The following is a 23700-nucleotide window of genomic DNA, read 5'->3' on the forward strand; positions in this document are numbered from 1 at the left end:
GTAGTCATAAAAAGGAAGTGCGTGTATAAGATGCACATAATTTACGTGGGTTTTTGAGAAGTTCAATTACTGACATGGCTGGCCTGTGTCTGTGGTGTGTAATTGTGATGCATAGATAAGTTTATTGCCTTTTAAGCGATATAGAAATTTGAGAGATTGTCCACCATGTTTGGGGTAGCGGGAGGCTGCATAATCTCATTCAATTTTTGTCAAGCATGGATCTTGGACTGTTGGCATAAGCTAACTTTCAATTGGCCGATTGATGAAGACAGAATTATGGTTATACTGATGATCAGAGCCGTCAATTCAATACTTCTTGTAAGGGTTTTAGTACATAAGCTAACCTATCCATTATGAAGATGACGATTTGCACAGCTAGCTGTAGTGGACAAGTCAAGGCATACCCAAAGTTTTGCAAATAACATATAACCCCATCGATCGCAATATATATTTGAAGAAAACAGCTTCGAAAGCTAGCCTTCGGAATTAAAAATAACACACTACTCATTTCATTGCTACACATGTACAAGATATGAAGGCTCATAAATCACAGGCTTATATATATATATATGCGACAATATATAGATGACAAGTTTTCCATCTTAAATTAAACACATGCAGACGACAAGTCTCATTTATAACATACATTTATATAACATGTCGTCCTCTCTCTCTCTCTCTCTCTCTCTCTCTCTCTCTCTCTCTCTCTATATATATATATATATATATATATATATAGAGTTAATTCAGAGTGAACGTAGCAATATTGCCATGGTAATATAGGGATAGTATGTAAATGTTATGCCCATATATATATGACCATTGTATTGCCTGTAAAGCAAAGTCCAACCATGGGTAATTAAGGAGCATATTGGAGTATGCATTTAGCTGATAAAGCTGCTCATAATTTGAAAATTAATCAGTTTTCCTAAAAACATTCAATAAAACTGTAGACAACCAGTATTCTCCAGCAACTTGTGTGTGATTTAGTAGTTCCCAAGGCGATGAGTTATGTCATATTGGTACACATTAGACATGGCATTATGAACATGTGTGCTTCTTAATGTTACATTATGCTATTTTGAAGGAGGTGTGACGGACTCCACACAAATTATATTACGTTATGTTATTTTGCTGGTTAATTGGTTTCTATTATCGCCCGGTAGATTGGCATGGGCCTCCCTACTCAGAGTTGTCAAGACTGGAGTTTAATTAAAGATAAATTAACCGTGTAAATAAGCAAAGAAAATATTACTTTTATAATATTTTCTCACAAACTTTCTCCCTCGATCCCGACGTTACAACTCACAATTGATTAGTTTCGTAATGAATCACATCTGATAAATTACGACTAATCAATTGCAAACTGCTATGTCATGATTGTGAAAAAAAGTTTGTAAGAAGATATTGTATGTGTAACATTACTCAACACTGCTGGTTCATTGTTGTAATAAACAGTAAACACTATGTAATTGATTCCCTCTTTTCAAGCCTATATGTGAGTTAAAAGTTATGCCGCTCTGCCCTCTCCAGAAAGGAGGCTGGCTTGAAGAAGTAATAGCCACAGTTGTATAAAATAAGAGACATTGTGCTTGAACTACTATCACTGCAGCGAGTTATCAACATTTTCATCAAGCAGAACAATATTTAACTCTACATTTAAACGTAACAATTTGGCCTCTTCAACTCAATATGCGGATAATATTGCAGCTGAGAAGCAAAAACTTGAGTATATATTAACTTGTAACAATCAATTTGATGCACCTTGAAGGTTTTGTTCAAACTGCTGCAGTTGTGACATAAAACCATAGTTTGGATCTGCCTGTTGTCGTCTGCTCTTCACATGTTCTAGAGCTTGAGATAGCCTCATACCATGCTTTTTCATCAGATAAGCAACCACAATAGTCACACTGCAACAAAGAGAAGAGAATATAAAATTCAATGATGTTAACAGCGAGATATGATTTCTTTTAAACATGCTCTGGAAGTTTCAGTATACTGAAAATTTATATAAAGATTACCATTTTTTTTTAAGAATCAGTTAGAATTTAACCCTCCTGTACAAAAGTGATCCCCCGAAATCTCTGGCTGTTTGTCATACTTTCTGAAAAATGTTATTACAAAAAAGTATTTTAAGTTGAGTTGAATCAATTCAAATTGGATTTGAATCTGAAAATGTATTTGGTAAAATATTTGAAAATGTGTTTGATAAAGTATCTAAAAATTATATCAGAATTGCATAAAATGTTAAATAGTTGTTTAATACATTTTTTTAAAAAAGATTTTAAGACAAAATAGTTGCCTGGTACATTTTCTGAAAAATATTTTAGATTATTTTTTTAACTTACTACATTTGTTAATTTTGCTAAATATCCCCACAATAAAACTTTAAAAATTAACTAAAGCACTCCAGTCGCCCAAGAGGATAGTTGGTCGTTGGCCACCACTATTAGACAGCAGCCGACAGTTGCTAGAGAAGCACACAACTGGCTGGACCTAGCTGGTTGTGTGCCGAAATGGTCGTTTTCGGTCAGATCTATGACCATCATTAACAACTAGATCCACCATAGATTTGGTTGAAAATGACAATATCGACCGATGATGGCCGACGGTGGTGATCTTGGGTGGATTAATTTTTAGATTGGAAAGAGAGAAAAACGAGAAAGAGAGAAAGAAAATTGTTTTTAGTTGAATAGAGTTGGATAATCTGAAAACAAATCCCGCCCTCTTTTCATTTTTAGACAAAAAATATCTTATTTTCAGATTGGATTGGCCTAATAAGTAGACAAACACATCTTATTTTTTAATCTAAATATGATAATAGAATAATGATCCAGAATAATGTAACAAACATGATTTCTAATTTTTCTTCTTTTGTGTAGTTATAAAACTCATTCCTCTTAGCACAAATGCAAAGTCTTAGTAAGCTATGATATTGATAGAAAAGAAACAAACCAATTGTAATCATAAAACAGCACCTTCCAAGGGATTAGGTCCTGAAAGTGATCGTGTTGTGCAAAAAAGCAGGAAGGACTATATTAAGATGCCTCCTAAGATCTTGGTCCAATAAGAGCACCACTGGTATTGAACTTTTTGTACACAATTGTTTGGGCAACATATCTTTGAAGCTCACCTGAATTCTATTGATTCAAATGACTTCAGAAGTTAGATTTCCACACCTCTTTACTACATTTTCTATAATAATCCTGATATAGAACCTATCGAAATCAGTGGGCACAATTTCAAACCCTCAATACAGACAATTCACAGAATGTTTACATAATATGCTTTTTTGCTTTTAATTTTTAGAGGAGAAATGAGTCATCAACACTAGACAGTGAATATTTCAATGAAAATTTTTCAATAGCAGATGATCCCTAGTTAGACAGTAACATAGATAGCGAAAGAAATATTACCTTCTGGATATTCCCATAAGGCAATGAACCAGCACACCACCACCCAGTCTTTTTGCTTCATCAATAATATTGAAACACTCATCAAAGTACAGCATCAAGTTTGTGTCGTCTCGGTCCATCACTGCCTCAATTTACAATAAAGACCATTCAATCAAGATAAATTCCAATACTAACCAGTGTTAGTAAGATCTACATCAAAGTCACAGGTTCAAGACATTAGATGTCTCATAAGATGGGAAAAACAAAATTACTTCTAGGTAAAACCAAAAGTGAAGGACGTTTTATATCTGAAAATATAAGAGAACACTTGAAATTCCCACAAGGTCGCTATATGCTGCGTGGATTCAATCATAAAGATATGATGAAATTGAAATTTTCACACCCGTGACAGAGAAACTGCCATACCTTCTATAGTTTTATATACAAACTCATCTGGAAATGGTGGTTCCCCTAAATCAGCCACAGTTAATATGTGTGTAACATTAGAGCTTTTCAGTGCATCCTTGTTATTTGCATCTACAAAAGAACCCAAGAACAGACCCTGACATATTGAAGGGAATCATAGCAAATAGCCTCAGATACAGAAACCCGGCAAAGAAACAGAATACTTAACAGAAAACAAAGAAATAAATAAATTTAAGCACCAATAAATAAGCAAAATCATAATTATATTACCTCCTCAATTTGGCACATAACATTCTTTTCTTCAAGGTATCTTGGTGCATTTTCTTGCCGCATTGCTGCTATCAGATCCCTAATCCAAGTTAATCCATAGCCAATAAGAAAAGTCATCTGGTTCTCTTCTTTCTGATTTTGAAATCAGAATCTCAGAAATATAATCCTAAATAACAAAGCATAATTTATGAGGTTTAACATGGGTTTAATCAAAACCAACAAGATTCTCGACAGAAATCTAACAGAAACAACATTAACAATCCTAAGAAGATCAAAACTATACTAGTTACCCCAACTTGTCTGGGTAAATCAGATTATTCTCTGTTTAACACTATTCAACGTTGTTTCTTGGATTGCTTTCCGATATTTGGATAATTAATTGTAAAAAAAATAAATCCTCAAAACAGAAGTAGGGCAAGAATAAAAACGGAAAAAACAAAAAGAAAAACTCACCAGGAATCCAGTAATGTTGATCAGTTCTAGTATGAGCTGAATGGAATCAATTATTATGCAGATCTTAACGGCTTTAAATTTGGGCTACAATTCTTATTGTTTCTTTACGTTATGACTTATGAGTAAGACCAATGCTACACCAATAACACCCTTTCACAACTTTTCCTGGCACAATTTTTTCTCACAATTGGTGACATATCAATTTTCTATTTATCAATTACAATCATTTTACTTTATAACTTTATAAAATTGCAGTTGATAAATAGTAAACTGACATATGACAGACTGTAAGAAACTGTTGTTAATCCAGCATTTTTGTATGAGTAAATACAGGCAACAAACACTTCTCCACTAATTTTTCTCACAAACGATCATGTAGCTCGCAAGTGATTAAGATGTGATCTATTGTTAGACAGGTGAAACTAGGGATGGTGAAAATCCGGTTAACCGAACTGGTTTTTGGTTCAGAGGATAATTTGAATCGAAACTGAACCGAATTATCTTTTGAACAGATAATTCGATTCGGTTATTGGTTAACCGGTTTATAAACAGATTTTAATAAATTTTGAAATTACCCTTTTAGAATAGCAAGACATCAAATGGGTGCCTCAAAGCCGTCGATTTCAAATACCCCAAATCAGAATCCAGCGCTTACACAAACCAACACCTGAAGAGACGCACAGAATCAGTCTCACTTAGTCTCATTGAGACATCTCATAAACAAAAAAGCAGACGCAGAGCTTCCAAACATACCCTAAAGCTAAAAATCTACCAAACAATCGAAGAAGAAGAAGGCTGGAGTCTAATCATGGCGTTCTCTTCTTGCCTCTTATCCAAATCCAAACAGAAAAGCAGTGAACGAGAAGAAATGGAGAAGACGAAAAAGAAAATAAAAACAGAAAAGTGAAAGGAGAAGAAGACGGAAAAAAAAGAGAAATTGGTGAAGGAGAGGAAGAGTTGAAGAGAAGAAGACGAAAATGTGAAGAAAAACTGAAAAAGGAAGGAGAAAGCAGTGAAAGGAGAAGAAGAAAGAGAAAATAGCGAAAGGAGAAGAAGACGAAAGAAAAAAGTACTTGCGTAGAGATGCAAACCAAGAAAATGCGCAGAGAAGCCGACTGTAGTTTTGCGTACCTAATACCAAGAAAAAACGTGGGAAAAAATAAGAGATATTTTTATTTTTTTCAAAACCGGTTTAATATTATCTTTAAATTGTTAACCAAATCATTTTTAAAAACCGAAATCAAACTGGTTAATTTAAAAAACCGATTTTTTGATTCGGTTTCGATCCAGTTTTTCGGTTTGATTTTCAGTTTTTTTTTTGCAACCCTAAGTGAAACCTATACCAAATTAATCAATTACGAGTTCACACACATTTATAAAAGAAATTGCTATTCTTTACATTATTTTTTAAATCGTGAGTAGTAGTGAAAACGCTCAATAAATACATTCAGTCTCGTTATCCATGAACACTTGTTAACAGTCTCAAAAATGTGTCTTCGCTAAGCTTTGATGAGTTCGACACTGGAAATCACACATGTGAGGATCAGCGGCTCATATTAAAATTGTCATGTACGACATCTGATTATAAAATGTCCATGTTTGACACTTGGAAAAGAATTCACTTCTTTTTAAAAAAAAATGTCCAGAGATATGAAGTTGTGCTCTTTAATCAGCAAAAATCTAAGAGCAACAGAAAATTGAAAATAGACATACATGTCCATATTTTTGAAATATAAGGTACAGAAGACAGAGTTGTTCATTTCTAAAATGTCACAAATAAACATATGTGCAACTTGGGAAGATTTCAGATTTCTCCACCTCCTGGTCTTTGCATCAGAAGATGAGAATATGAATCTTGTCTTCACTATTACAAATGATAAATTTTCTTTGAAAGTAGAAATAGTTCACAAAAATAAATTTTGGCGATATAATAGTAGCATCATTTGACAATCCCAAGTCATATGCAATCAAATAAGTATAATTTACACTGATTGCTTAAGTTTTATAATGGAAGTTTTCTATTCTATTTTATTTGTACCAAGTACTTTCTTTTTCGGAGTTGGAGATTTCAGGACCATAAAACATTGATAATGCCTCTCTGATGCTTCATGTAGTATTAGTTCAAGCTGATGTTACCTTGAAGACATTTCTCAAACTCCTGCAGCTGTAAAATAAAACCAGCATTTGGTGCAGCCCGAGGCCGTCTGCTTTTAACATGTTCCAGAGCTTGGGATAGACTCATGCCATGCTTTTTCATGAGATAAGCTACAACTATAGTTACACTGCAATACAAAACAAATCAATTAGTTTGACTTCAACCCAGTTCAGAATATAAATTGTCCACATTCCAGTTTCATGGATCTACAAGGAAAGGAATATCACCTTCTGGATCTTCCCACAAAGCAATGAACCAACACACCACCACCCTTTCTTTTAGCTTCGTCAATAAAATCGATACACTCATCAAAGTATTGGGATAAATTTGTATCTTCTTTGTCACTAACTATCTCACAAAGAACACAGCAAAATTATTATGGATCCTAGAGATTGAAGCCAAATATAGCTGAAGATAAAGATAAGCATAAATAATTTGGCCCGAAACTATGTTAAGCATCAATAACTCATATATTATAATATTTCAAGACATAGCAACATTTACAAAATGGATAGAGAGGCAATCATAATACAGCAATGCAAGGAACAAACTATGGAGCATCAAAAGCAATATCTTTTTTTTTTCCCTCAAGAACTGCAATGAACAGTTGTTCATGGTTAAATGACGAGAAATTCTAGAACTTCAAGGAAATGTTCATTCAGAAGGGAAATAAAGTTTTACACCAGATTTAAAAAAAAAAAAAATACCATACCTCCAACAACTTTATACGCAAAATCACGTGGATGTGCAGGAGACAACGAATTAGCCACAGTTAAGATGTGTGTGATATTCCTGCTTTTCAGTGCATCTTTGTTACTAGCTGCTCCAATAGAACCCAAGAAGAGACCCTATGGAGTTAAAAAGAATCATATCTAACTAAACTCAGTTAATTTTTTTTTGGCTCAATCGAAACAAATTCCAGCAAGTTGTTAATCTTATGGAAACAACAAACATAAAAGGTTGAAAGATAAATCATCAGTTAATTACCGGTTCAATTTCACAAGGAATCTTGTCTTCTCTCAAGCATGTTGTTAAATTCAAAACTCTCAAAAGTTTTGCTATTTGTTTACGAAAGGGATCATCAATCTGATCCATCACCGTTAAAAAAAACTCTTCAACTCCTATTTCCTTTAACTGTTTAAGATGGGTAGAACCTGCAATAAATTGAGTTTATCTACATTATAACAAGCTCAAAACACAGAGGAACACCAGATAGCACAGGAATTTAGATTTAGATTTAGATTTAGATTTCAAGAATAATGCATGAGATTGAACACGGAGGGTGAACATCCTGAAAAAAGCAAATGTATTCTCATAAATTGGTAAAGTTATACAGCTCAAAATTTTTCATCAACACCAAAATGAATTATTCTAAATAACATTCATAGTTTGATCAGATTATAAACAAAACTACCATTTCCAACTAAATTAATTTTCAAGAATCCAAGATTTCAGCCATATAAAAATAAATAACTCAGGCTAACCTACATTAAAGTCTTGGCACATTGGTAAACAAACAAACAAAGAAAATCAAACTATATCCTCTACCCTTAACCAGCATTTGTACATAAATCCATAGAAAAGGGGTCTCGTTTTTCTGCAATGCTCAATAACCCCACTCGACTTTCACATTAAAACAATAAAAGATAACTTAAAGAACTTTTCACCATTAAAACAATAATCAAAACATGGGCTATTTCAATAAAGCAAAATTGTCGAATGCAATCTAACAATATCAGCATTAACAGACCATAACTTTCTTCTTTATTTAATATATAAATAGATCGAGGGAAGAAAACTTAATCAAGCACGTCTGTAACAAGTGGTATCAGAGCCCAGGCATGGACCACCGAATTCAGAAACTTGAGCAATCGGTGAAAACTTTAGGAGCGGATCAACAAAAGCTTATGAAAACAATAATAAAAACATGGGTTATTTCAATAAAGCAAAATTGTCGAATGCAATCTAAAAATATCAGCATTAACAGACCATAACCTGATCAAATTTGCAATACAAACCAGCGAGTTGGATTTCAAAGAATTCCAGAAAAAGGAAAAAAGAGATTAAACATTAATATATGTTTTCACAACGATGAGATGAATAATTATAAAAATAAATAAAATAGAATAGAATGTAGACTAACCAGGAAGCTCTGAATTCCGGGAAAGAGTGGAAAATTTTTGATTTAACGATAAACGGTTGTTGTTATATACAGTTATGCGCCGAAAGTTGTGTTGCGTGAATTGGTGATTGGTCCTTTCCGGGAATATCATATTATGCGGTCTAAAAGTCTCTGCAGGCCATAACACCCGGCGAATGTGATCAACTATTTGGGCCCAATTTTCGGCCCATGTTTTATAAATACTGGGCTTTAGGGTGCTGTTTTTTGAACTCCAATAGTCCAATTAAATTTCTATATAATTTTGATAATATTTGTAAGGCCGAACACATACCCAAAGTTTACTGTAATGACAGAGTGGTACCTAAAAGACAGGAAAATGCCAGATCTATGGCTAGATCTAGCGGTTGAGACTACAAAACTTCATCTTTGGCCGTCAGCGATAGCCAAAGATGTGGTTGTCATTGATTGTCAACGATGGCCAAGATTTGGCAGTCATTAACGGCCAAAGATGGAGTTTTACGGCCTCGATGGCTAGATCGATGCGTTACGACACAGATTTGACAGGTCTATGTTGTAACGCAATTTTTCGGCCAGATTCCGTTGGTGGTGGCCGGAATCTGGCACTACCAGTGATATGGGTGTTTTTGTTATTTTATAAAATTTTTATATATTGGGGTGTTTAATTAAATTAGTAAACTTATGAGGTTTTTTAGAAAATTTTAAATTTATAAAAAACTAAAATATCAAACTTTCAAGGACATTCTAGTCTTTTCATTATTAGAAGGTACCTGTTTATCGTTTTCAAACCTTTTGAATACCAATCATTATTATAGTAAACCTTGGGTATGTGTAAGTCGTTCGGCATATTTGTAATTTAAAATTTAAAAAGATAAGACTCCCCACTCCCCCGTCAGCCAGTCTCTTATTTTATATTGAGTAAATGACATGTTCCCACCCAAGGTTTGACGAAATCCCAAGTTAGTACCACTGGTTTCATTTATTCCAGATTCTCACCTTTAAAGTGATGGAAAAACGTTTGATGTAACGGTAGAGGGGTAAATTGGTCATTTTACATGGGTGACGCACGTTAGCAGACCACCACGTCTAACAGTCCTCCGGCGCACGTTAGCAGCCGTCGTTCCCGACGTTTTTTGCTCTTTTCCGGCGATTCTTCCACCCAAAATCACCCTAGTCACCACCATTTGAACCCCCATCCTCCCCTCTACAAAACCATACCATTCACAACCCCTCGTCACTCGCTGATCTCCGGCCACGGCAACGAAAAACGGTCGATGAACACGAACTCTCGGCCGGCGAATGACGACGAAACGGTTGCTGGGGACATAGGGGTTTTATAGATTTGGGGACGGTGGTTGCATTGGTGGTGTCCAATTGGATTTTCACCNATAGTTTAAACTACTTAATCAATGTAAAGCATCTCTAATTGCATTATATAATTACCAGAATGAATAATAAAACATAAAATTGTTGCACATGTAACACCGACTACAATAGATTGATAAGGTTCAAAAGTTTGACCTTTCAAACCCAACTCATCTGGTCTGCCCATGATAATCACCCTCTGTGTTTGTACACATGATTTTCATAATATAAATATGGAACAATTACATCGTGTGCTTTTTCGAAGAATCATCGCATCCCGGATGTAGTTTAAACCTTAAATGAATAATCTTCATAGCTTGCATACATCAATTAATGTATGCTCAGAATCAATAAATTAATCAAAGTTTGTAATAATGCAACATCGACTGCATTCATTGGAGAGATACAATAAAAAAAATACAAACGTCCCTCAATTTGTTGAGACTTGAGACTCAAACCTATCCTCACTGGTTATAAAAAAAGGAAATGTTCTATTCCAACTGCATGTCTCCACCTTAACAACATGGCTTCTTCCCTCAATCTGATCTTCCTCTTCTCTATTGCCTTTGTCTTCATTAATTTGTCCTCCATTAATGCATCAGTAAAAGGTACCCCCAGCGCCTTCAATTTTCATATCAAAAAAGATAATGCTACTCTCCAGTAGTACACCACAATTGCCATGGGAACGCCTCTTGAGTATATTGAAGTGGTGGTTGATCTTGGAGGTCCGTTACAATGGTTCGACTGCTTTAGTGGTTACAACTCCTCTACTTATCGCCCCATATACTGTGGCTCTTCAACATGCGATGTTGCGAATGCTTTTGGTTGTAATATTTGTGGTGGTGACGGATTTGGATGTATCAACGGCACATGTGGCCCTTATCTTTCAAATCCATTTGATCAACACATTTTGGCGGGTGGAATTCTAAGCGAAGATACCACATCACTATCTTTAACCGATGGTTTAAGATACTTGAATGATGTACTTATGCGCCGCCTTCTTTTCGTTTGTGCAAATAAAAACCACTTATTTGGCCTTGGTAATGGTACCCCAGGAGTTTTAGGCCTTTCAAGATCTCAAGCTGCTTTGCCAACACAGCTCTCTTCGGCATTCAACAAATCTCGTCAGGTTGCTCTTTGTATACGACGTCGTTTTATGCTCAGTTTCCTTTTACTCAAAGCGACGTCAGTCTCTTTTCTGCGCCCGCTTCCTCTCTCCTGTTTTTTGGCGCCTCTTCTTTCTTTTGGCGCCCTCTTCCTCTCTTTTTCTTTTTTTTTTTTTGCCACCTTCCTCCCTTCTTCTCTTTTTTGGCGTCTTTACCTTTCTTCGTCTTCAACTATTCTTCAACAAACACCACTCTTCATCTTACCTTCTCCTTCTTCAACTTAATAACAAATAAATTTGTTTGTTTTATTTAATAATTGATTCGTTTCTATAATATTTGTAATAATTGATTACAAATCAAATAATATATTTTTTTATAAACTAAAATATTATAATTAAAAAAGATATAAATCATACACCTATAAAAAAAAATAAAAAATGATTAATTCAATGATGATAAAAAGTACTAAAATTAGGATTAATATTATCTTATTTTTTAAAACGTATTATTGATAATATATCATATTAAATCCATATATATTCGTACCGTATTTTTTCCTTATCTGAATTTTAAAACTGAATTTTAATAAACATATTTTTTACTATTTACCATATCATTCTTGTAAAATTTCCGTATCATTTTTTTATTATACCCATATTTACTAACTATACCTCTGAGCACATGATAGAAGTAATGGGTTGACTAGGTGTTTCAACGAGAAAGTCACTGCTAATTGTTGCAGTAACACAATAAGCAATATTTCTTTATCAAATAGACTTGACAAGAAGCAACAATAAAGTTACCGAATGTTTGATAAAAATGTTATATTGATTAAAATGACAGCCAATTATCACGTTGCAACTTCACCATGACTTGAATATATTAACCTTTGTTTTCTTTTAGCATCTCAGCATTATTTTCAAAAAGACAAAAAAATGTTGAAGTGGAATGATACATCACATTTGATTCAACGCTGATTGTTGCTTACCACAATTAACAATATTTGTTTAAGAAACAAGTTGAAGTATATATTCAATTTTTAATTGCACACTCCATATGAATGCACAATATAAATAACAACAACGTTACACTTAATTAAACAGCTTTTTGAAATAATATATATATAGCCTCACTATATATACATATATATATAGAATAGTCAAAGTTTGGCGACTAGATCAGATCCAAGGGTCAAGTTAGTTGACTATAGGAGAGATCCAACGGTCAATGTCTATGGATTAGATCTCTTAGCAATATCATCATCGCTTATAAAAAGAGCTGATTTCATCTCAGCTCCACTCACTCCCTCTTTCACTTGTCCTATACATCAATGGCTTCTTTCTTCAATCTCTTTCTCTTATCTTTTGCCTTTGCCTTGCCTTCATTATACGCTCCATTGATTCAGCAGAAGATAAACCTCGCGCTTTTATACTCCCAATTAGGAAAGATAATGTCACACTTCAGTACTACACTACAGTCGACATAGGAACACCTCTAACCTATCCGGATCTGGTCATTGATCTTGGAGGTCAGATCCTATGGTTCAACTGCGAGAATGGCTTCAATTCATAAACGTATCGTCCAGTGCGTTGTGGCTCCTCCAAATGTAAAGTCGCAAAGGGAAGTGGTTGCGTGGGTTGCAATGGAACCCCCAGGCCAGGATGTACCAACAACACTTTGTGGAGTCTCTCCATATAATCCATTCAGCAACTTGCTTTACGCGGGCGGGCTAGGCGAAGATACTATGGCAATATATGAAACCGATGGCAGGTTTTACTTGTCTCATATATATGTCCCACGCTTACTTTTCGCTTGTGGATTTAACGACCAGTTACAGGGCCTTTCAAATGGTACCCAAGGAATGATTGGCCTTGCAAGAACTCAAGTTGCTCTTCAAATGCAGCTCTCTTCGGCTTATAAGATTCAGAATAAGTTTGCTCTTTGTCTTCCCTCTTCAAGTGAGGACGGACTTGGTGACATTTTCATTGGTGGTGGTCCTTACTACATGCCTCCTTACAACAAAGATGCGTCCAAGTTGCTTATCAAAACCCCGCTCATAATCAATCCCGTGAGCACGGCCCCAGTTTACTCGGAAGGTGAACATTCGGATGAGTATTTTATCAATGTAAAAGCCATCAAGATAAATGGCAAGGTTCTTTCTTTGAACACGTCCTTGCTATCCATTGATAAAAAGGGAGCGGGAGGGACAAAAATAAGCACGATTACTCCTTACACGACTTTACACTCGGCGATCTATAAGGCTTTGGTAAAAGAATTCGTCAAGAAGGCTGCATCTAAGGGGGTGACTAGGGTGGGGCCAGTAGCACCATTTGGTGAATGTTTCAGCGCTAAGAATATCCGTAGCGCCGTGACTGGACTGACTGTGCCGACTATAGTGCTGGTGCTAGAAGGAAACCGTAAATATTGGAATATTTATGGTGGCAATTCAATGGTGAGGGTGAAGAAAAACGTTTTATGCCTAGGGTTCATAGATGGAGGTTCAAACCCAAGAACTTCAATAGTATTAGGAGGGCATCAGTTGGAGGATAATCTGTTGGAGTTTGATCTTGCATCTTCAACGTTTGGGGTCAGCTCTTCGCTCCTGCTCCAGAAAACAAACTGCTCCCATTGGAGGTTATTCTAATTGTAGAACATAAGTGAGGGACTGTTATTTTAATTAATTTCTAACGCAGCGAGTAGCGTAATAAAAAAAGGTTAGCACTCAATTATACTTTTAGAACTGATAACACAAGTGTTAAACCAGAAACTTAAAACTTAAAATCGAAAGTCAAATCTGAATAATTTATTGAGTGGTCTTCAAAATAAAAAATAAGTTTATATAGGGTAACAAACAACCCAAATAAAACTTCTAATAACAAAAAGAAACAAAAACTAAATCAATTAAAACAAGAAAATCCGAAATAAAATAGGAAAAAAATGTAAATAACTAAAACAGTCCCGAAACATATCAAAACGGTGGATTTTGACCTTGAAAATGACTTCCAACCAGTTGAAGCTGATTTTAAGTCAACGAGATTGAAGTAAGCTTTCAAACGGTATTTTCCATATAAAAAGTTATGACTATTTGAATGGGTCATACTCATTTAGGCCATTTAGGCTTTACGTATGGACTACTGATGTTCAGTCCATTCCATAAATTCATCTGTCAGATGTTCTACCTCAATTTCATCCGTGTTTCTTTTACCATGTCTGCAAGGACAATGTCGTTTCATGTTCGACATTTGGTTTGTTTCAATTTCATGTGATACTTTAATAATATTCCAGCCGGTTCAACATTAATATATTCAGTCTTTACTGTTTCTTTCATGTGATGATACATAATATCCAGGCTAAGTTAACATTTAGTTTGTGTTTATATATTTCTCGATCGAGATAATACCCATGCTAATATATTCAACATTTATTTTTTGCTTGATTATTTCGTGGGATATTAGACGTACAAGATAGTTCCAGTAAATATATCTAGCTGGTTTATGTCTAATAATATTTGATGTTGTAATATGTAAACTACTGTTTATATATAATTAAACGTTTAGTTTGTGTAGTCTGTTTGTCTGATGTGATAATATGAACAGAGAAAGCTTGGTCCAAATTATGAAGGTGGCCATGGTGCAGCCCAGCGTGCTCTGCTGGTCGCTGCTGGCTTCTCTTGTTTTTGGTTCTCTTTTGGCTCCCCCTTGCTCTTTGCTTTAGGCACAGCTGGTTCTATGCGTGTTGGTGAGTGGCTGCTGGGTTTGAAGATGACTGCTGATCTTACTGGAAGATGATTCAGACGGTGTTATGTGGATTGCTGCTAGTTTTTTACTTATGCTGCAGCTTATTTTGTGTCGGTTTACTGTTTATGAGCTGTGCTGCTTGTTAGTTTTGTACTTTTGTATAGTCTCGGTTCAGTTTTTTTGACTGATTTTCTTGTCTTGCCTTGTGTCACGGGGAGTTCCATACCCAAAAGGTTAACCTACTAGGTGGAGGGACTCCCCCCATTTATAAGCCCAAGACTTTCCTAATACACTTCCAATATGGGATTTGAACATTCTCTCCACCAATCCTGTGACGCCCTCATCACAGGTGGGGCTCCCTGCCTACCCGTCCATCTCACTCTCGTGTAGACCCACAATCACAGTGGATGCCCTTACGTGGGCGCTTGGCGGGACATCAAAAGATGGATTGGGCCTGCTCTGATACCACTTGTCACGGGCTAGAAGTTTCACACCCAAAAGGCTAACCATTAGGTGGAGGGACTCCCCCCATTTATAAGCCCAAGACTTTCCCAATACACTTCTAATGTGGGATTTGTAACACTTGGACTTGTGTGAAAGACTGATCATCCTTTTTTTTTTTTTCTTCTTCTCTTTCTCCTTGTGCTGTAAGGAATGCTTTGTGTAGAGATTCTCCCCTTTAAGTTGTTTCTTCTTCTTTTATAAAATTACCATTATCAAAAAAAAAAAAAAAAAAAAAAAAGAAAAAAACCTAGGAAGGTGAAATTCAAGGCAAACCATGTGCAGTTGCTACCAATGCACTTATGCACATAAACCGGGTAATATTTATATTTCAACAAGCAAGCTCACTGCTTAAAGTTATTGTGAGGGAATGCATTATACAATATAATTAGAGTAAATGACTTTTTCCCACCCAAATAATGGGTTAATGACCCTTTTTCACCCACAGGTTTTTTAAATATCACTTTACTATCCAAATTTATATTCCATTTCCGGTTCCAGCATCTTTACGACCCTACATCACTACTATTTTCTTCCCTGATCATGACTCACCAAAATCCTTCAAACCCTACTCTCATCGATCCAGCCAATCATCGGTAATCAAGCAATTAGGGTTTACGCAGTCATCCCTTCCAAATCAAATTTCAATCAATTCCAACCACGTCCAAAATCCAACTTTCCCCCACAAAAAAATTCACCGTTCTCCCATCTTTAAATGCCCAAAAAATTTGGATTCCGTTTGCTGTTTACTCCCCAGCAAAATAAAAATTTGATTAGTAAAGTAGTATTTTAAAAACTCATAGATAATAAAGTGTCATTAAACTACTGTTTAGGTGGGAAAAAGTCGTTAACTTAATTATTCATTTGATTCTAAACTTTTTGTGTTCTGTTATATGTATCAATTTTTGTTCCTAGCCCATGGGCTTCCAGTGTATTGGGCCTTGTTTCAAACATTACCTAATACCTACCTAAGCAAGATGTTGTATTTCATGATTCATCATTTAATAACATTGACTCACAAAATAAACTTTTTGGATGCGAATAATTATTTTCTATTTAATATTTTCCCGTAAGATCTAACATTAAAAAACAACAAAAGCAAGATATAAAATAAAATAAAATCACGTAGATAGGGTATCCAAAGAAACTTATAAAATGAATTGGAGGAGTAAACAACTTTTTCCCACCCAACTAATGTTTAATGACACTTTTTCACCCACAGACTTTTAAAATACTATTTTATTGTTCAAATTTATAATCCATTTTTTATTTTAGCATCGTTGAGACCCCACACCATCACCATTTTCTTTTCTGATCATCACTCACCAAAACCCCTCAAACTCTACTTCTTTCAACTTTGTCAATCGCTTGACAATTGAGCGATTAAGGTTTGCGCAACTGTCTCTTCCAAGTTAAATTTCGATCAATCCTAACCACCAAAATCTAATCTTCCACCACCAAAAGACTTATTGGTCTTTTCTCTTAAAAAATCCCAATAGCTTAGACCAAGTTTACTCTTTGTTCGTCGCTGAAATATAAATTTGGTAGGACGTCCAAAATCAAAGGAACTGGAACTAACCGGTTTCTTTGATTTGGATCCGTAACTGTCGGTTTTGGTTCCTATAAAACTTGGAACCAGAATTCTATTACAGGTTCCCTTTCCGATTCCGGGTACCCTAGAAAGTGCAATTACCCCTCTATTTAAAAAAAATAAAAAATGACAAATAAACTCTTATAAAATTACATTACACCCCTAACAATTAAATGTAAAACATTAAATAATATATTTGTTTATATTTACTTGATGTTTGATGCTTGATGATAAATATTTAATTGTTTGTTGTCACCGACAATAGACATTTAAAAGCTATTATTTAACGTAAATGTCTTAATATATATTAATTTCTTAATCAAGTAATAATGAAATTTAAATATTAATAATATTTTGAAAAACTAATCTTTTAATGAAAATTAATAAGACTTTTGATATTAAGATTAAAAAAAAAAAATTTCTTATATATTTATATGATATGAAAAATATCAAAAAAAACCCTATTCTTTATTATTATATCAATTTGGTCCTAGTTCTGATTCCGGTTCCTTTGATTTGGAACCAGAACCGCAAGCGAAACCACAAAATATCAGTTACAATTTTTTGGAACCAGAACCTACCCTGTTACACGGGTTCTAGGTAGAAGCCGAAACCAACACTTGGGTATCCATCGGTTCCAGATCTACCCTAAAAATTTGCCCACCCCTAAAATTTGAGTAGTAAAATAGTATTTTAAAAGTCTGTGGGTGTGAAAATATCATTAAACAATTATTTGGGTAGGAAAAAGTCGTTAACTCTAAGTTGGAGGGTTCTCTAATTTAATATGACCAAACAAAGTTTGGTCCAAATTATGAAGGGGAAATTCAAGGCAAATCATGTGCAGTTGCTACTAATGCACATAAACCAGGCAATATTTATATTTCAACAAGCAAGCTCACTGCTTAATGCATTATATATAATTATTCATTTGATTCACTTTAAACACTTTGTGTTCTGTTGTATGTATCAATTTTTGTTCCTTAAAGCCCATGGGCTTCCAGTCTATTGGGCCTTGTTACAAACATTACCTAATATGTACCCAAGCAAGATGATGTATCTCATGATTCATCATTTAATAACATTGACTCAGAAAGTAAACTTTCTACACGAGAATAATTTTTTTTTCCATTTAATATTCCCTTCACATTGATATTATAAGATCGAACATTAAATAACAACAAAAGCAAGATATAAAAAAATAAAATAAAATCACATAGATAGGGTATCTAAACAAACTTATAAAATAAAGAGTAAATGACATATTTCCATATGAGGTTTAACAAAATCTCAAATTGATATTCTTGGTTGTATTTTTTCTAAATTCTCACTCTTAAACTAATACCGTTGGTGACTGTTAAAAGTGGTAAAAATTAGTGAATAAAATTGACAAATGAAGGTATGAGTTTTGTGAAGAAGGTCATGGATAGTCTAACGATGGTCTCGAAAGTTATTTTGAACTTTAAAATTGGTCGAAAAAGCCCAAAACTATCTGTTTAGACGATAATGTGAATCGTTTTTTGCTAATATAATCCCATTTTCTATCGAAGAAAACGTTTGACGCATTTTAGCGTGCTACATTATAGTGAGAAGTCTAAAATCTGTTAAAGTAAAGAAAATAATATTACTTTAAAAATAAAAATCTAAAATAAATACAAAGTATCAATTTAAGATTTCTCTAAACCTCGGTGGGAATCCGTTGTTTTCTCTAAAATAAATTGGAGGGTTCTCTTTTATTTCATAACATTACAAAAACTGCCACCTAGATATTTGTCTCAACATATGAAATGAAACCCACTCAAATCACGTGCAAAAGCAAGTGGATAAACATTAGGCATCTCTGAGTGTACTTATCACAACTATTCAACCTAGTCAGCATTTCTCATATTAAAATTCCCAGAACCTTATCCCCCAGCTCAAAACACATCGACTGCGTCGCCTCTCCGCATCCCATTTAGAACACCAATTGATTTTATCCTCTCTGTAGCTTTACTTTCATTCCATGGCTTCTTCTTCAATTTATCAGATCTTCCTTCTATTCTCTTGCTTTTTCTTCCTTTCAAACATACTTGAGGTTCAGAGTTTTGATGATGAATTGCTTCCAAGTTCTATAGTCTTCCCCATCATCAAAGATGTATCAACTTTACAGTACATTACCACGATTCATCACGGTTCTCCACTGGCCCCCATCAAGCTTGTTGTTGATCTTGGTGGTCCTTTGATCTGGGTCGATTGTGCTTCTGGGTTAGTCTCTTTATCTCGTCGTGTCATCCCCAATCAGTCGATCCAGTGTTCACGAACAGGAACCGGAGCCGCCCGTGATGTTGGAGGTAAGGCGTGTGATGTTTTTCCAGAAAACGGTAACATCGGATTGGCTTCAAGAGGGGAGTTGGTGGAGGATACCATAGCTCTTCGATCCGCGGATGGGTCAAAATTAGACCCGTTAATCACCACCGTTGACCAGTTTCTCTTCTCTTGCGCGCCGGCTTCCCTTCTTCAAGGCTTGGCAAGTGGCGTCAAAGGCATGTTGGGCCTCGGACGAGGTCCGATTTCACTACCGTCACAGCTCGCCACGGCGGTCGGCCACCACAGAAGGTTCTTTATGTGCTTATCATCATCAAATGGTCTTATATTTTCTCACAGCAACAGGCCTAAAGACTCAATCTTTGGCACTGAAACAACCAAGTCTCTTATGTACACTCCCCTTGGGGGTTCGTCACAAGACTACTTCATCAATGTCAAATCCATCAAAATTGGTTCCAACCAATTGTTGCTTGGTGACAAAGGAATGACAAAATTGAGCACAAATGTTCCTTATACCACCATGGAGAGCTCAATTTACGCCACATTTACCGAAGCTTACAAGTCAGCAGCTGGTTCTAGGAACATGACTGCGGTGGAACCCGTGGTACCATTTGGGCTCTGCTTTAGCTCAAAGGGCATTGATGAGTCGTTAGTGCCGGTGATTGATTTAGTGTTACAAAGTGAGATGGTGAAATGGAGGATACACGGGGCGAATTCTATGGTTCGGGTGAACCAGGAGGTTATGTGTTTGGGTTTCTTGGACGGTGGGTCGGAGTTGACGAGCTCAATTGTGTTAGGTGGAGCTCAATTGGAGGAAAATCTTTTGGAATTTGATTTGGGTACGTCCATGCTAGGATTTAGGTCTTTGAGACCCACAAGTTGTTCTATTTTTGCCGCGGATTTTATGCTTCAAGAATCGTTGTAAAGTTTTGAAATTACACTTAACTCTTTCTTACTTGTATGAAGAAAAGAATTTTCTGTTTATAATCCATTGAATTAGCTGATTATTTCGGGTCCATTTTGTTGATGTGAGATGTCAGGTTTGTGGATATGTTTTTGATTGACTTTAAAGTCATTCATTATTATATTTGGTGTCTTTCTCACTATTTTATAGCAGTGTTGGCAAAATTTAATGCCTCTAGCCCAAATACTTATCAGTAAACAGAGAGGGTTTGATTAAAAAGTAATTGATAAACCACGATTCACAATATAGTTTTGGGTCGGAAATTCAAAAGATGACTCTTTAATCCTTATCACTAAGAAAATAATGAACTTGATCGGGGGACAAGTACCAAAAAGTTTGATAAATATAACTATGATCATGATGTATCTCATCTCTGTTAACCGTCTTAAGCTAATTTTACCTCTGCCTCAACAATAGCCTACTTGTTTATCGGGTTTATGCCATCCATTTCTCGAATTCACTTGACTTCTGAACATCATTTATCAACTGCTTCATGCACATGCTCTTGCATTTATCGGGAAGAAAATATGAAAATAAAATTTCTCAAAAACACAAATTACATCAAAAGAGAAAGGCAAAATACTTAAAAGCCATTCTTCTTCCGGTCTCCAAGACAGCGCTACTCCTCAATACCTTACCCAAATCAAGAAAGGAGCCCTCTTGTCCCGGTAACACTAGATATTCATCTTGGTGGTGATTTTCTCTGGGTTGATTGCGCTTTTTATTATACATCCTCTACCTATAGAGCAATCCCCTGTCACTCTGCTCAATGCTCTCTTGCAAGGTCTAAACTTTGCAGAGGTAACCAACTATGCGGTCACCGCCCGGAGAACTCCATCACAAACGATACGACATCTATGGTGACCTCGCCCAAGATTTTGTGTCCACCGGGTCTACCAATGGGTTTAATCCCTGCAGGGCAGTTTCAGTGCCTAACCTTCTCTTCGTCTGCCGTCCACATTATCTCTTAGGAGGCCATGCAAAAGGTGTTAAGGGATCGCTGGCTTTGGAAGAAATAAAATTGGACTTCCTTTCCAATTTGCTGCTGCTTTTAGTTTTGATAGAAAATTCGCCATTTGTTTGAGCTCCTCATCAAGTTCTAATGGTGTCATCTTTTTCGGCGATGGACCTTATGTTCTTCTTCTTCCAAACATTGATGTGTCTGGTTCTTCATACACCCCACTTTTCATCAACCCATCAAGCACTGCTGTCGTTTCCTTTGTGCCTTTTGGGGCCCGTTTTAGCTCGAAAGGCATTGGCAGCACGCGTGTTGGACCAGTTTGTACCTCAGGTCGATCTTTTGCAGAACAGAATGTGTACTGGGCTATTTTTGGAGCGAATTCAATGGTTAAGGTTAGCGATGATGTGTTGTCCCTGGTTTTGTTGATGGAGGTGTGAGACCAAGGAGTTCCATTGTTGTTGGAGGATATCGACTCGCAGATAATCTTCTACAGTTTGATTTATCGACTTCTAGGCTTGGTTCAGCTCTTCGCTATTGATCCGCGAACAACTTGCTCCAACTTCAACTTCACATCCACTGCATAAAGTTGCTTTTGTTTTATCACAACTAATCCTCCGGGATCTGAATGAAAGTACGCCAAGTGAAAGTTTCATAGTTTTTCTTATTAGCAATCGAAAAAACTTGAATTAAAGACCTCTTGAATAATATCTAAGATTTTCTATGAACTACTCAATTAATCAGGGTTAGTTATGTTTAGTTTCTTGAGGCTCAACCTATTGATCTCTATTATTTCTCTTATAATTTGATGTGCTTGTTGTTGTTTAATAAGACTCCAAAAATAGAGAAAATCATAACTAAACCAAAGTTAAAGTATTGAGCATATGCTGCGCTGGGTCCATTTGGCACACTTTTGTTCCCCTATCCCACTCTATTATCTTATTCTAAAAACCAAAAAAGACATTCATTTAAATTCTTCAAAATTCAATTATATCTTACTTAACTCAAACATTAACAATTACTTTTTTCAATAAAGTTTTAAAATTAAAAAAATACCCCTATCCACCCAAGCCGTCAGCAGGCACCGCCATAACAATCAGTTGAATGTCGTCGGTTGTGAACTAAATTGTTCATTTCCAGTCAGATCTACTATAATAACTAGATATACGACCAAAGATCTGGCCGTCAGTGGCTAGATCTAGCCATTGACGATAGACATATCTTGGCCGTCGTTAGCATCAACGACGCCAATCTGACCGTCAATGACCAAATCTATGGCTGTAAATCTGATTGTTTTCTGTTAGATCCACGATAGATTTGGCTGAAAATACCAAATCGATGCACGACCAGCTAAATCCAACCAGTCGTGCACCATTTCGACAATTCTAACCACCTTCCAACAGTGGTAGCCGGCTGTTGGTAATATGTGGATGGATGAGGTGTTTTATCAATTTATAAACTCTTATTGGTGGGGTGTTTAATTAAATTAACAAACCTAAGGAGTTACAATAATCTAAATATTTTTAGAAAATACCATTAAAAACATACCAAAAACTTTTTAGAATCCTATCTTATTTTCCAAAAATGCTAAATAGCATATAATGCTAACTAACCAAACGGAGCCAAGATTTAAGATTATGATAATGACACGATATTTTTGTATTAATTGCACTAATTTATAACGTCTATTTATGTTGATGTATATATGGACAAAAGAGTCAAGGCCCTCATATAATCTTTTTTCTAACTAATCTTATCCAAATGTTATACGAAAATAACTTATCCAATATTCAAAGGTTCTTATCATGAAAGAGACTACCGCCAAACAGTTCATCTATAATATACATGTAGCACATTATAAAATATGAAATCAGTTGAAATTAATCATGCTAAAGCCTGCCGGTTAATAATTTATATATTTACTTTAAAAAATTGTTATAGGTGATCCAAATATATACTATATGTATTCTCATGGAATAATTAATTAAAGGATATCTGAAGGCAAAGTTAATATTCTTTTAGGTAACTTAAATTAAAGGTTTTATAACCTAACGTCAGTAAACCACAAGAAGTTGAAAAAAATCATAAAACCAATTGTTAGATTTCTAGGGAGAAATGTAACCAATAAATTTATATATTCAAGTGTGTGTTTTTCAATATACAAGAGTTCTCTATTTATACATTATAATACATGTTAGAATCATGTTTATGAATTATGCGATTTTAGCTAACACTGCCGACACCCTAATTAGCTTTGTTTAATATTTTCATTCCACGGAAAAACTGATATCATAAAACAAGTATTGTCCTTATAATACTAATCTCGTTCTATTTAATT

General features: G+C 35.3%; 3 protein-coding genes and 2 pseudogenes across 5 annotated transcripts; 3 read left to right on the forward strand and 2 right to left on the reverse strand.

Annotated features, from left to right (window-relative positions):
• Window positions 1–1639: 1639 nt before the first annotated feature.
• On the reverse strand, window positions 1640–4656 carry LOC116135027 (dual specificity protein phosphatase 1B-like). Of its 3 annotated transcripts, none has more exons than XM_031420728.1 (5): window positions 4545–4656; window positions 4092–4257; window positions 3822–3957; window positions 3417–3537; window positions 1640–1910 (listed from the first exon to the last, which is right to left on the reverse strand). In XM_031420728.1, the coding sequence occupies exons 2-5, from the start codon at window positions 4206–4208 to the stop codon at window positions 1751–1753; spliced, it is 534 nt and encodes a 177-aa protein (XP_031276588.1). In that variant the 5' UTR covers window positions 4209–4257; window positions 4545–4656; the 3' UTR covers window positions 1640–1750. The 3 variants fall into 3 exon arrangements, with proteins under 3 accessions (XP_031276588.1, XP_031276591.1, XP_031276589.1); XM_031420731.1 differs by having other exon boundaries at window positions 4092–4170; window positions 4545–4650; XM_031420729.1 differs by having other exon boundaries at window positions 4092–4223; window positions 4545–4650.
• On the reverse strand, window positions 4149–8940 carry LOC116135026 (dual specificity protein phosphatase 1-like). The gene is made up of 6 exons (XM_031420727.1): window positions 8843–8940; window positions 7687–7853; window positions 7412–7547; window positions 6927–7047; window positions 6681–6826; window positions 4149–4223 (listed from the first exon to the last, which is right to left on the reverse strand). Exons 2-6 carry the CDS (start codon window positions 7792–7794, stop codon window positions 4171–4173), a joined length of 564 nt encoding a protein of 187 aa, XP_031276587.1. The 5' UTR covers window positions 7795–7853; window positions 8843–8940; the 3' UTR covers window positions 4149–4170.
• Window positions 8941–10883: 1943 nt separating this feature from the next.
• LOC116135053 lies at window positions 10884–13954 on the forward strand (annotated as a pseudogene).
• A 5098-nt stretch (window positions 13955–19052) lies between these two features.
• LOC116135031 (probable aspartic proteinase GIP2) lies at window positions 19053–20525 on the forward strand. The gene has a single exon (XM_031420737.1). It carries the CDS (start codon window positions 19139–19141, stop codon window positions 20363–20365), a length of 1227 nt encoding a protein of 408 aa, XP_031276597.1. The 5' UTR covers window positions 19053–19138; the 3' UTR covers window positions 20366–20525.
• LOC116135055 lies at window positions 20474–22032 on the forward strand (annotated as a pseudogene).
• Window positions 22033–23700: the final 1668 nt, after the last annotated feature.

The sequence above is a fragment of the Pistacia vera genome, unplaced genomic scaffold (assembly GCF_008641045.1).
Source record: "Pistacia vera cultivar Batoury unplaced genomic scaffold, PisVer_v2 Contig293, whole genome shotgun sequence".
NCBI lineage: Eukaryota > Viridiplantae > Streptophyta > Magnoliopsida > Sapindales > Anacardiaceae > Pistacia > Pistacia vera.